Source organism: Rousettus aegyptiacus, unplaced genomic scaffold, assembly GCF_014176215.1.
Source record: "Rousettus aegyptiacus isolate mRouAeg1 unplaced genomic scaffold, mRouAeg1.p scaffold_m13_p_1, whole genome shotgun sequence".
Lineage (NCBI taxonomy): Eukaryota > Metazoa > Chordata > Mammalia > Chiroptera > Pteropodidae > Rousettus > Rousettus aegyptiacus.
Genome location: NW_023416284.1, coordinates 175314085 through 175326860, shown reverse-complemented (window position 1 = coordinate 175326860; position 12776 = coordinate 175314085). Strand labels below are relative to the sequence as shown.

The following is a 12776-nucleotide window of genomic DNA, read 5'->3' as shown; positions in this document are numbered from 1 at the left end:
TTTTGTCTAATTCTTTATTTGAACATCAAATAAGTTGAGAAAATTGTTTACAGGTGCTTGAGCATCCCACTGGATTCGTTTTAAAAGTGCAAAAGAGGTTTACAAGTGTGTTTCATTAAACGAAGCAAAGCTCAACAAAACAAGAATTACATCAATAATAGTATGCATCAGCGAAAGGGCATATTAATCCATCAAACACAAATTGGCATTTGAGCCTTTCTCCATAAAACAAGAGCTCTACACTGAAGAATATGTAGTGCACAAAAAAGCATCGTTTATACATCGTGAGAGAACATAAACTGGCATCATGTCACTTATTAATTCAAGTCTCTATAACCAATGACCTCTCTGTGAATGCAAAGGGGTCCGTGTCTCAGGCACCGGCTCCTGGGGCTGTATGTTGTCTCCAGGGTACACAGCTCTGTGCAAACACACTCAAGATGGGTTTGGAACACGGCAGCATTTACACATTTTAAAAGTTCAGGCACATTTGGATGCAAAAAAAAAAAAAAAAGAAGAAGAAGAAGAATAGAAATTTTTCTTGAATATCTAAAAGACAGTGCAAAAATTGAAGTGCCATAATAGAGGCAGCAGTTACTTAGAAAACAGTTGAAAATGACTTAAGAGGCCACACTCACTTTAATTCAAATGGAAAGGAAATGTTGTCAGAAACAGTGCAGTCACACTAATGAAAAGATGGGTGTTTGGGACCACAGTTAAATTCATCTGCTCCAGCTGAGAGTAAGTTTTCAGGTAGTTCGCCTAAGGAAGTGTGCAGTGTACTCGGGCTCATCCTCCCAAGATTGGCTCCAAAGAGAACCACAGTTGCCTCATAACCTACTGTAACAGCTGGTTTCCAGAAGCAGGTCTGCCCGCGAATGTTAGTCATGACCACGATCCTAGTGATCGATCATCGGTATCCACAGTCCATCTCAGAGTTGGAGAGTATGAATAGGAAGGGATTTGGATCTGGTTTTACATAGGGACACTCTAAACCGATGGCCTACATCAGTGGCCATTTCCGTGTATAAGACTTTAAGGTAAGAACACCTTGATGTGACCACAAGTAAATCATCAGTAAGTCCCTTATTTGTTCATCCCCCAAAAGGCATAGGATATGGCATGGTTAAGCATCCTTGCGAGGCGAATAGGGAAATCTAATCGCAGACTGCACTTCCTTAGGGATTTGCAACCTCCATAGGGTCTTCTCTTTGGGTGAAGTAGCCTCTCTGATTGTGGCGTGGCAGCATCACAGATTCACTACAAGCCTCGTGCTTGGCAATGGCTGAAAGCAGCACAGACCGCTGGCTATTCCTTGGACTGTACCGTGAATGTCACTCGTTCTTCCCTGGAATTCAAGCTGCCATTTTAGAAATGGCTCAGATAGAGCTAGCTATTCGTGGTTAATAGGGCAGAAGTCGGAACCCTGGTGCATGCCCCAGATCCCAGTATCCATGTGCCTCGCAGCACTTTCCAGATTCTTATGGTATTTCCCCTTCTCCAAATTCCTGAACCCAAACTATGCGCCCCCCACCCAGGTAGATCATGTCCTCCAAACTCCGAATTGTCTCAGAGTGAGGAGAAAACACAGCATGTTCCCTGCACCCAATGGTAACATCAGCTGCAAAGTGTCAGCTGTCCATTAGTGGCACTTCAAATAAGAATTAAAAAAAGAGATTTCTGAAATTATTTGAGACTCCTGGGCTAACATTCCAGCCATCTGGTGTTCTCTGCCCATTTCAAATATAGTAGTGTCTTAACAGAACACAAATACATTAGATGAATAATGTAAAACTCTCCACTGTATTATTGTTTGGATTTAGCTGGTATTATATCATCTAGAGTCCTAACATTTTTTTGTTTGTTTTTATTTTTTTAAAAGAAAATCTAAGTATAAACATTAAAAAGAACCCACTGACCCAGTAGCTACTGTCCAAAAATATTACTACTAATATTTTGGTAAAGCAAAATTAGCTGCCCTGAATAAATTTTCCTTTTCAGGCATAATCTCTGCTACATAAGATTGTCTATCATTCAATATCCAACAATAGGCATCTGGATTAGTGCTATTTTGTCTACTGTGGATATAAAAGTTGATATGAAATGTGATCTTCATTTAAATGAATAATCACCAGGCCTTAGGTATCAATGACTGCATACAAAAAAAAAACTGGAATATTTTTTGTTTGTTTTGCAGGTTAACCCAGTCAAATCAAATCCAGAACAGAATTACTACATTCAATTGTCTGATAAACAAGCATTGCAGTTTCAAAAATATATATATATTATACTATATAAGGTGCTTCTTAAACAAAAACAACAAAAAAAATTATGTTCTAAACATATTCTTAATGAAGATACATAAAATTGCCCCCAAATTTAGATTTTAGATGCACATGTATGAAACATCTCCCCCTTTTATTTATTTATTTATTTATTTATTTATTTATTTATTTGGCCCTCCCTGTTTCCCAGTCTTTGGCCATCACTTACTGGGCAATTAGAAATAAGGGAAATCCTCTTTCATGAATAGACATCCCAAGAGAAGCCCTAGAAGCTTGGCTGGGTTGTTGACTGACACATCACCTCTCCATGGGGTTCAAATTATAGACAATGAGGTCACTGGAGGAAACCACTTTCTTTTTGGCTGAGAAGAGGAAACCTATAAGTGCTCGAGAGAAGCAAAGGCCCTAGAGAAGGCTGCCCTGTGGCTGGAGAGAGACTTCCTTTTTTTAGCCTATAGATCAATGGATTCCTGTGGCCCACGTCTAGTCCCGTTCTCCTGGGTTATAAAGTTGAATGAAATAAGTTCTGAGAGAAGCTCTTTTCCTCCCCTTATTTTTAGATGAACGACCTCTAAGCAAGGTGTGTGTAGTCTGACCCCGCCCTCGGGAGGGTGAGGAGGGCATGTCGCCCTCCTGACCTCCTCCCTGGCTCTGGAGTGAGCTCGGCCACCTGTTGGCACGCGCGGCTATCCACCACTGCTGTTTGCAGTCAGGGCCACGTGGGAAAACTAAGAGCAGGAGCGCCGCCCCAGATCCCAGGGGAGTCCCACGGTGCAGTGAGCATTCCTGCCGGGCTGCACCCTGTGGCAGGGCCACCCTGAGCCTCACAGTTTTGTCCAGTGTCTAGCCTGCTTTCCTCCTTGTCCTCTAGTACCTACAATAATCATGCACATTTACCACTGAGCCCAGTGTCCCAGGGCCCAAAGTGTCACCAGGGTTCCGGCTCATTTAAACTGCTTTTGGTCATAGGCTGGGCCCTCCCCAGGACTAACTAGTTCACCTTCTGTGTAAGTTACATCCCGCCAAGATCCAAGTAGATCGCCCTCTGCTGTTAAGTGTGAGACCACACAAGAACAGGTCCTGAAGCTGATTTACTACTGCATGTCCTGGGAGAAGAGGGCTTTCTTTTATAAAATGAAAACACAAAGATTTATCCCTCACAGGGACACTAGTGTATGTAGAGGTGACTCGACGGGGATCAAATTGCTGTTTTCTACAGGTCCATGGGAGGCAAGCATTAACCAAAAGCTATGACCTGGACATAGTGCTCTCAAAAGCCAGTGGAAGAGCATTGGGCAAATCTGAAGGTGCAAGGTATTAAGCTGACAAAGTCTCGACAAGTAGGGGATCGTCCTTCCCTGTGTGCATCTTCTATTCCTATAGGGGAAATGGATATTCTGCTATCACCAAGCAACAGAGCCAAAGCTTCTAGGTGTTACTTTAACAAAACGGTGTATTCCTATAGGAATACAAGAGGATGCTATGATCGACCCTGATCTAGCTTTCTCCATCCAAGTCAGCAGTTAAAGGAGCCACTTTCAATCCTTTCCTGTGGCTTATTCTTAGATTCATTAAAAAGTGCTTCACAGAGGTGAAATCACTCTCCGGGCCTGACTCTCAGCGAGGAGCGCCAGTGCGGTCATCTGAGCCTCAGTTCAGTCCTAAAGAGCTACAGGAATCCTCAAGCTTAGTCGTGTAGCAAAGGGGGAAAGAGCTGTCACAAAGAATGTAGCCCTGGAATCCCTTCGGCTGCCGCCAGAAGAAGGTATGCCGCTAAGAACTGAGCAAGCGAATGCATGGCCGCTCGTGTCGGGAAGCCACGGCGGTGGGTGCATGCCGGCGTGTGCGCAGGAGCAGAATTTTGCTGTCGTGGTGTATGTGACGTGGGTAAAATGCTGAAGGGATTCTCGGAAGCTTGGGCGAGCCGGGGGAGCTCTCAGATTGTGCCGGGGAAACTCCCCGCCTCCCCGCTGATGTAATACGTTTGCAAGGAATGTGACGAGGTGGGGGCCGGGGCGGCCATGTGGCTCGGGTGCGTCTCCGCCATCGGGGTGCCCCCGCGGTTGGTCGCGCTGCGCATTCGGTGGGCGTCCAGCATCTCCAGCAGCAGGTCGTAGAGGGGCACCACGTTCTTGCACTTCATGCTGTACAGATGCTCCATGCCTTTGTTGCTGCGGGCGGAAGGACACAGAGAGGGCCGCTTTAGACCATCGCACACCCGGAGGCTGCTGAAACTCTTCGACGGTGGGACTGAGAGCTGCCAATCTCGCTTCCCGCTCAAAGAGCCAGGTCAGGATTCGCTAAGCGGGTGACTTGCTGGCAGTGACTCAAATGAGATCCTATTCCTCTCTATCAGTATTACATCTCGAAAGAGAACAGATGAGATTATACAGCCAAATAGAAGGGAGTTTTTTCAACGCGGCAAACAGTTTAAGAAGTTTCCTCACTGAAAACGTTTAAGTGTCTTCCCATTTCACTCAGAATAAAATCTAAATTTCCACGCTCTACAAGGTCCAACCGATGCGGCTTCCGCCACCCTTTCAGAGTTTCTCTCCCCAAACACACCCTCTTTTAGCCACGCTGGTTTTTGCAGTTATTCCTTGAGGAAACTAAGATCTCTTTCCTCCCAGACTCGGGATATCCGCACCTGGCGCTTCCCTCTGCCTGGAGTGCGCACGTGACTGAGATCTGCAAATGCCACCTCCTCTGAAAGGCTTTCTGCCACCCCAACACAGCGGCCTCAAGCCCCTGCAGCTTCTCCACCCCCTTTTGCAGGGCTTTATTTTCCTGTCTTCACTTATGACAATCTGAAATTCTTGTATGTATGTATGTATGTATGTATGTATGCATGTATGCATGCATGTATGTATGTACGTATGTGTGTGTGGATATTTGTTTATTCTTGACCACACACACGCAGGAACACACACAGTGCATGTTCCGTGAGGGACAGCGATTTGCCCATCCTGTAGGCCTAGACAATGTCGAGAATGTGATAAATATCCATAAAATAGGGAATAAATGCACACAGGGAAATACAGGCAAATGGCATTTCTTTTACTACTCTCTGCCCTCCGCCACCCCAAGTTCTGCTCTGTCCCCGCCATACTACCGGGAAAAAAATAAATAAAATAGCTGTTTTCTAACTTGAAAATTTTTTTTAAAGTACCATGAGTAGGCAGGACCAAGAGAATGTCCTAGAATATAATTGCATTTTTTAGTAGGGGAAAAGTCAGCACAAGTTGGGGACCCACCACGAAAACAGAACATCAAGGCTATTACAATGCAACAACCTACATTACATTTTTTTAAGTGGAAATGTCCTCCGGCTCTGACACTGTCTCGCTTGTGCACTCTCATGAATCACAGTTACAGTCAGATGAAAGCTTGTGTTAAATTCTTTGAGCAAGAACATATGGCTGGGGTAAGCTTCATACAACAGACTGCTTGTGATTTAGGTGGGCCATAATGAGGCACCCAAATATTGAGTGTGTGTGTGTGTGTGTGTGTGTGTATGTGTGTGTGTGTGTGAGAGAGAGAGAGAGAGAGAGAGAGAGAGAAGGAGAGAGAGAGAAAAAGAGAGAGAGAGCGGGGGGAGGGGAGGGGAGGAGAGGAGAGGAGGAGGAGGAGGGAGGGAAGGAGAGAGAATGCTCAAAGCTTTCAACGGAATTGCAATTTGCTCCAGTTTTCACACAATTCAAACAGAAATTCTAGAGTTCTCTCTTCGCTGCTGACCTCCACCATACATTTTCAATAAAACCAGCAAGGCCTATAAATTCAGAGCAAATATATTTGGTATTAACTAATTAGGGTTGCTAATACTATAAAGCAATTAATAGATTTGAAAATTCAGTAATTCCCACCAACAAATAAAAATCCTCATCTTCAATATATGGTTTCTGTGACAGCTTTGAAATTCCTAGCTCGGTACATTTCTTCAAGGAGAAGATCATTCTCCTAGCCAGGAAGTTTGGTAGAGGATTATGTTATTTTGAGAAAGCCCCCACTGTCTTCTTTGTAACAATCATCACAAGAAACAGATGGGAAAAGTTTGGAAATGTGTGCTCCAAATGCAGTCACCCACTCTACCTGGCCAAGGTGAGCCCTTTGTCTGCGACATGAGGATTCTTGGGGAATCCCTGAGAACAAAGACTACTCACTTTCTCCCAAACTTCAAATTCATAGGGTAGGGGAAATACTCAAGGAATTTGTTCATTCATTCATTCCCTCATACAATGCTGTGAGCATATATGACATTAAGACTTCGTGTAGGGCACTGTGAGGGATATGAAGAACAAAAGATAAACATTTATTTTCTCAAGAAGCTAACAATGTAAAGGTTGTTTCCAAAAAGGGTAGCACTTGGGACTTCAATGCAACAAACTTCTTGCCATGTGACCCATAGTCTCAAGGTTCAAAAGTCCCTTCAAAATTAATCCAACCCTTGACAGAAACTTGGCCCTTCCCTCATAGCCATGACGAAAAGGAATCTCTTTTTCACTCCTAGGGCCTCCGTGTGAGCCCAAGGTCACTCTTATTCTTGTAGTGTCCTCATTTGACCTCATTTTGGAAACCTTAATGGAGTAAAAAATCTACCCCTTTCTTCATCTCTTCCCTACAGGTTGAGTTCTTTTTATGGGAAGAAAATCCACTAAGCCTCTGGCCAGATACCCTACACGTCTATTTAGAATGGAAATGTGGCCTCTTTCACATTTGTCACAGAAAGGCTTTATTTCCTCTGCTAATATCCTTCCTTAGCTCTTATAGAAAATATTTATTGAGTATATACTATGTGCCAAGCCCTGTGCTAGGTCGTATTGGGTATACAGAGTATGGAAGATGGATCGTGATAGCTGCCTCTCGTTGCTTACAGTCCGATGGGAAGATCATACAATGGCTAATGACAATTGAGAAGAACAGGCGTAAGTCCAAAGTAGATGTTACAGGTCAGGAGATGCTTCCTGCAAGGAGTGACATCTAAGCTATGATAGACTGGTTTACTGTTCAGGAATATTCACTCCCTGTGCCACGTGTCTATGATCTTGACTTTGAGCTTCATCGTGTAACTTGCTTGGCCAATAGAATGTTAATAGATGCAACTTAACTAAAAGATTAAAACGAACTTGCCCAACCCGGCTTGCTTTCTTGTTCCTCTGCCATCGCTATGAGAGGAATATGTCCCAGCTAATCTGTAGGTACAGGAGGATAAGAGACACATGAGACAGAGTCACCTGGCCAACCTGCAGGCCTGCAGCTTGAAGCAGAGTCTCCCAGCTGTGTCCAGTCTAAATCAGCTGACTCATAGATGTGTGAGTGAGCCCAGTAGAGACAGAGCAGCCCAGCTCATGTGCCGCCTGAAGCAGACTTCTCCATGACTCATAGAACAGTTGTTTCTGGCTAGAGATCGGACTGTGAGAAAGTCCTGGAAAGTTAAGTAGGCGCTAGAGCATAAGAAGTAATATAAGCAAAATAAAGGGTCTTATACTTCTACCTAAAAGCAATGGGAAGTCATTTCAAGGTTTAAGTAAGGGGACAGTATGATCGAATTTGGTAGTGGGATGATCACTCTGGCTTCACTGTGGGGAATGGATTATAAAGGTCAAGACTGGAGGCTGGGGAAAGTGCTAGGTAGCTGGTGACACCCTGAAGGAAATGATGGCTTGCCTAGGATGATGCCAGTGGGGGTGACGAGAAGGGACTTGAGAGGGATGGAAGAGTCAACGTTGACCCTCCATGAGGCATCTGGACCAAGACTCTCTCATTTCGGATTCCTAAGTGTAAGTCGGTAGCATACGACACAGGATGTACCCAGTGCCTTTGGAAGATGGGTGTACCTCAGACTTCCTTTGATGGGGTGGAACAAAGCGGATGACCACACATTGCCCGCTGACCTGCACCCCGCATACTCTTCCCCCTTTAAGACCTCACATGTTTCGAACTGAGTGCAAATATCACTTCCTCTACGAAGCCTTCTCTGACACTTTCCATGTGCCCCAGGCAGATCTAAAACCTTCTTCCTCCATCCTCCCAAAGCATTGATTCTTATTACATGCCAGAAACTGTCCCAAGTGTGCTAGCCACCTCCAGGCATCAGCCCTTGCTAGGCCAGCTGTAACATTTGCTTGGGGGCTTGTTACTTGGTGTCTGTCCCATGGTGGACCCGAGGGTGCCTCACCTCATGTGCCTGATGTGGGACAGGATGAGGAGGAGTTGGGCCAGGCGCCGGTGCTGCTGCTGCAGGGTCAGGCCTGCTTTGGCCATCAGATGGATCAAGGTGTCTATGATCTTGTCCAGGACTCGGTGGATATGGTCCTTCTCTTCCAGAGACTTCAGAGTGCTGGACAGAAATGTGTATACTCCTGAATATGCAGAGAGAGGGTGAGAGAGAGAAACTCAAAGAAGATGACGTCTAGGCGACGGGGGGTGTGCATGGGACATGGTACTGGCCCAGGGCCTTTTCCACTGCTGCACAGCAAGGGGGAAGTTTGGGACCCATTCGATCCAAACAACTATGCAAAACTCCTACGTGCGAGCCAATTTCCAGGTTTTGTCATCAAGATTCCCAGGAGTGGCACTATAAGCCTTGTGGCTGTGTAGTTCCACTAGTCGCCCCTTCTCTGACAGGTCTGACACCAACACAAACTATCCCAAGAATGCTGACGACAACCCTGTGAGAGGGGCATTATTGTTCCTTGTCACACAAAGAAACCAAAGGGCAGAGAGGCACATGAACCAAGATAACTCGTTAGAATGGAGCAAAGCTGAGAATCAATCCCAGCAAGCTGACTGCGATCTGGTCTTTACGATGGGGATGCTCAGGAAACATGAGACCTCTTGGCGAGATGCACAGAGAGAGCAAAAGTGATTTGCTAAGTGACTGACAGGTAATTTGTTCAGGTAGGCTTTAACTTGCTGTTATGTTTCAGGTCAGGTTTAGGGCCTTAGGACTTTTTATCCTCAGCTGAAAGGTTTACGATGGGGATAGAGGACCATAGAGAGTGCTGTTTTTACCCTGTGGCCTTTCTTCTGGCAATAGATCCTGCACCACAGGTAGACACAGGACTGAACCGAGATGCTAGGGACAGTATTGATCCTGTGCTAGACCATCAGCGCCTGTTCTGGAATTGCATGTGGAAGTTATGAGACCGAAATTCTTTCCTCTAGTATTGCTGAGGTGGGAGGATGAGAATATGGGACTTTTAAGTCGTAGCATCTTCTCATTTGAGCCCCTTTCTGCAAAACAGACCAGAGTAACAATAAGCAGAGGTGATAGTTATTGCGGGGAGAGAAAGGAAATCCTGCTTCCAGTCACATGGTCCTACTTCTTACGTTTGACCTCGGAGCTTGGTACCATAGTACCCTTCCTAACATGTGAATCCAGAAATTCCCTTTCGCTTAAGACAGTGTGAGTTGGGGTACTGTCCCCTGCAACTGAAAGGAGCCTGACTGTACAACTAAGTTGTGAGCTCAGCCAAAGGACCAGAAGGAGATTGATAAAGAGGCAGGAAGTACTGAGAGCATGAGGAGGGCAGGATGGATCAGTCTTGCCCTGGGGCCACAAGGATGCATTTTCTATCGGCCAATACTCCAGAAATAAGCTCCGTTCTGCCTAATCATTCCATCTTGCAGGGAGCAGATGATGTGATATTTTCTCCAGATGATACACGTATTTAGCAATATTTTTTAGAATTACTTCTATTCAGCCCACTGGATAGAAATAAATATAATTCTTATAAACACATGTAAATATTTGACATATTTATAAATAAACAAGTACATTTAATACGTTTCTTCATAAATATGTTTCTTAAATATATTTCTTCTCCTCCTCTCCCTCTTGTCCTCATTGGTACCTTCAAGTTAAGGCTCCCAATTAATCACCTCCTGACTTTGTAGTGGCAATGTGGGGACCGGTTAAGGCTCACACAGCCGTCTGTAGGTTGGGAATGGAGAAAATATTTACACAGAGGAACTCACAGTAAACAGAGTTGTAACTGCCCAGAATGGAAAATGGCTAAGCTCTGAAACAAATACAACAACAACAAAACCAGAATGGTCAGGTTGGGGCTTATATGCAGTTTAAATAAAATAATGTAGCTTTTGGTACCCAGAGGTACTTCAATCCAAAGCAAACAGAGCACAGCATGAGTAAGCAGGAGACAGGCAGTGGGGTAAGAAGGAAATCGCTGGATTGCTTCACTTATGTTCCATGTGGGCTATGGATAAAATGTGTGTCCATCAGAAAAATGTCTAATGTCCAGTGGCTTTGGAGTTAGCTAGGAGATAAAGGATGCCAGGAAACGTGTGCACCGGTGAGTTGGGGGCAGAGGTGGCCCCTGCTGAGTCCCCATGGCTCTGTCTCTCACCATGCTCTGTGTCATTACATATATTCCAGCCTCACATCTCCCAGAGGCCATGCATCTGGCTGGATGTCCCGGGAGCCTGCCCAGGCCACAGAGCTGAGTTAATCCAACTTGGATGATTCGTTTTCTACCAACTTCCTTTTTGTTACCACCCAGGATGCCGGCCTCATTCACCAGTAATCCCGTCCTTGCTCAAGGAGCAAACAGCTTTGATGTTTCTGCCTGAGAAGGTGACACTCAGTAGCACTTGGCCTCCCCGCTCATGCACACAGGGTTAGAGGAGACTGTGCAAGAATCTCAGACATCTCGATGGCCAGCGTTGCACCATGCTCTTTGCAATGGAGGAAAGAGCCTTGGCACCCAGACTCGAGTGTGTGAAGCTTCCTCTCGGGCTGCTGATCTCCCTCTTCCTGGGTGTGCACGTGGATTCTTTTCTTCAGCATGCTTTCACGGAGAACCCACGGTGTGCATGTACTGTGTCAGAAGATAAAGCCTCCAAGCTTTATTTCCTTCTCAGTGTTAATGTGTTAAGGGCAGATACTGCCTATGGAGATAGAATTTTCTTAACACCGACTCGAGAGGCGGGCCATTCCCCAAACAAGCCTGTTTTTCCAGTCCTGTTTTGGAATCAACACAGTGTATCTTCTCATCCTTGTCAGCAGATGCTTCCTAGCTGTGCTTAGAAATATATATACTTAGAAATAAAAATACAGTCCTATTGAAATGCCAATAATTGGCAACAGCAGCCACCATCTTTGGGGGCTTTTCTGGCAAATTCTGGTCCATGTTTGCTGCCTATTGCATCTAACAGGCCATTTGAGAGAAACGACAGAAATTGAAATTCCCAGGATGCTTCAGGTGTTCTGGCAAGCGCAACACAGGGCTGTCGGTAATTTTCATATCCCAGGTGGTCTGTGGCCCCCAGGACTGCTGCACCACTGTTCCCAGCAACACGGAGCCAGTGATCAGACACTGAGGATGGCTTCAGAAACATTCTTGTGACAAGCAGGCTTTTGCCACTCTCAAGGCTGCTCCAAATCCCAAAAATGGAAAAAAAACAATCTGTATGTTATTATCCAGTCTTGATGTGTTGGCAGATCTGAGCTTCTACGTATTCTTGCAGCTAACACTGGGAGTTGTAGGAAGAGTCTGAGACCACAGGGGCACCCCCAAAAAAGAAGAGATCTCAAGTCAATCTCTCTCACTGTCTTGCTCTCACTGACTCGATTTCTGCGCCCTCTCTCTCTCTCTCTCTCTCTCTCTCTCTCCCCTTCTCTCATTCTGCTTGGATACTCACTTCCTTCTTCCTTTTTGCTCTCAATTCCACAGGAACCCCCCTCTCCACTCCTCATCCCTTTTCCAAGCCGTGAAGTCTTCCGGAAGTTGGAGGAATGAGGGCATGAACACCGCAGTGCGCATGCCACCTGGCCGTGCCTGGAAGGAAGTACCAGCCCAGCCACGGGTGCCCGGCATCGGACTAGGGAAGTGAGGACTGCCGAGGCCCATGGCTTGCCACATGCCTGAGGACAAATTCTTCAAGCGGGGCTACACTGTTTCTGTATACCTTGGCGCTTTGTCATCCTATATTATAACAAAGAGAATTAATTTGACAATACACAGAATAAAGCCCAGATCATTTACAAATTTATCTTTATCTATCTATCTATCTATCTATCTATCTATCTATCTATCTATCTATCTTTTATATTGTTCATTGACAGTCTGTTTTTTCCTTGATGTGTTATTACTGAATCAAATTTATTTCTCTATTCTTATCATATGTAAATAAATCTTGGTTAGTTTTTAGTTTTCTTATTCAGGAAACCCATCTCTACTTCGGCTTTCCCATATGACTGTATTCGCTGTACAGAAAAGCTCCTGATCATCATCTTATACCCAAACATTTATCATCAATGCATGTAAGCATTTTATTACTTTATTATATGTTTTCTACTGTAGTCAAGCTTGGGCATTTAAACACATATCACTTTATTTTAAATTAGCTTAATACTATTTTTTTCTTTGTATGACAGTTATGAAATTGCATTGATTTTTCTTTAAAAAACTATGCGTATAGATAAACTATGATATTTTTATTTTCATTCTGGATATTCAAAGGGATTTGCAT

General features: G+C 44.7%; 1 protein-coding gene across 8 annotated transcripts in view; it reads right to left on the bottom strand.

Moving 5' to 3' along the window:
- Nucleotides 1-12776, bottom strand: part of ESR1 (estrogen receptor 1) — a 304656-nt gene continuing 291880 nt past the window's right edge. For 6 of the 8 annotated variants that reach the window (XM_036222773.1, XM_036222778.1, XM_036222784.1 and 3 more), the window contains 2 exons: nucleotides 8461-8644; nucleotides 4222-4456 (listed from right to left, as the gene is read on the bottom strand). In XM_036222773.1, the coding sequence (XP_036078666.1) occupies nucleotides 4222-4456; nucleotides 8461-8644 (419 nt within the window). Of the gene's footprint in view, nucleotides 4457-8460; nucleotides 8645-12776 lie in introns of all 8 variants that reach the window. The other 2 variants (XM_036222764.1, XM_036222790.1) reach the window with 2 other exon arrangements.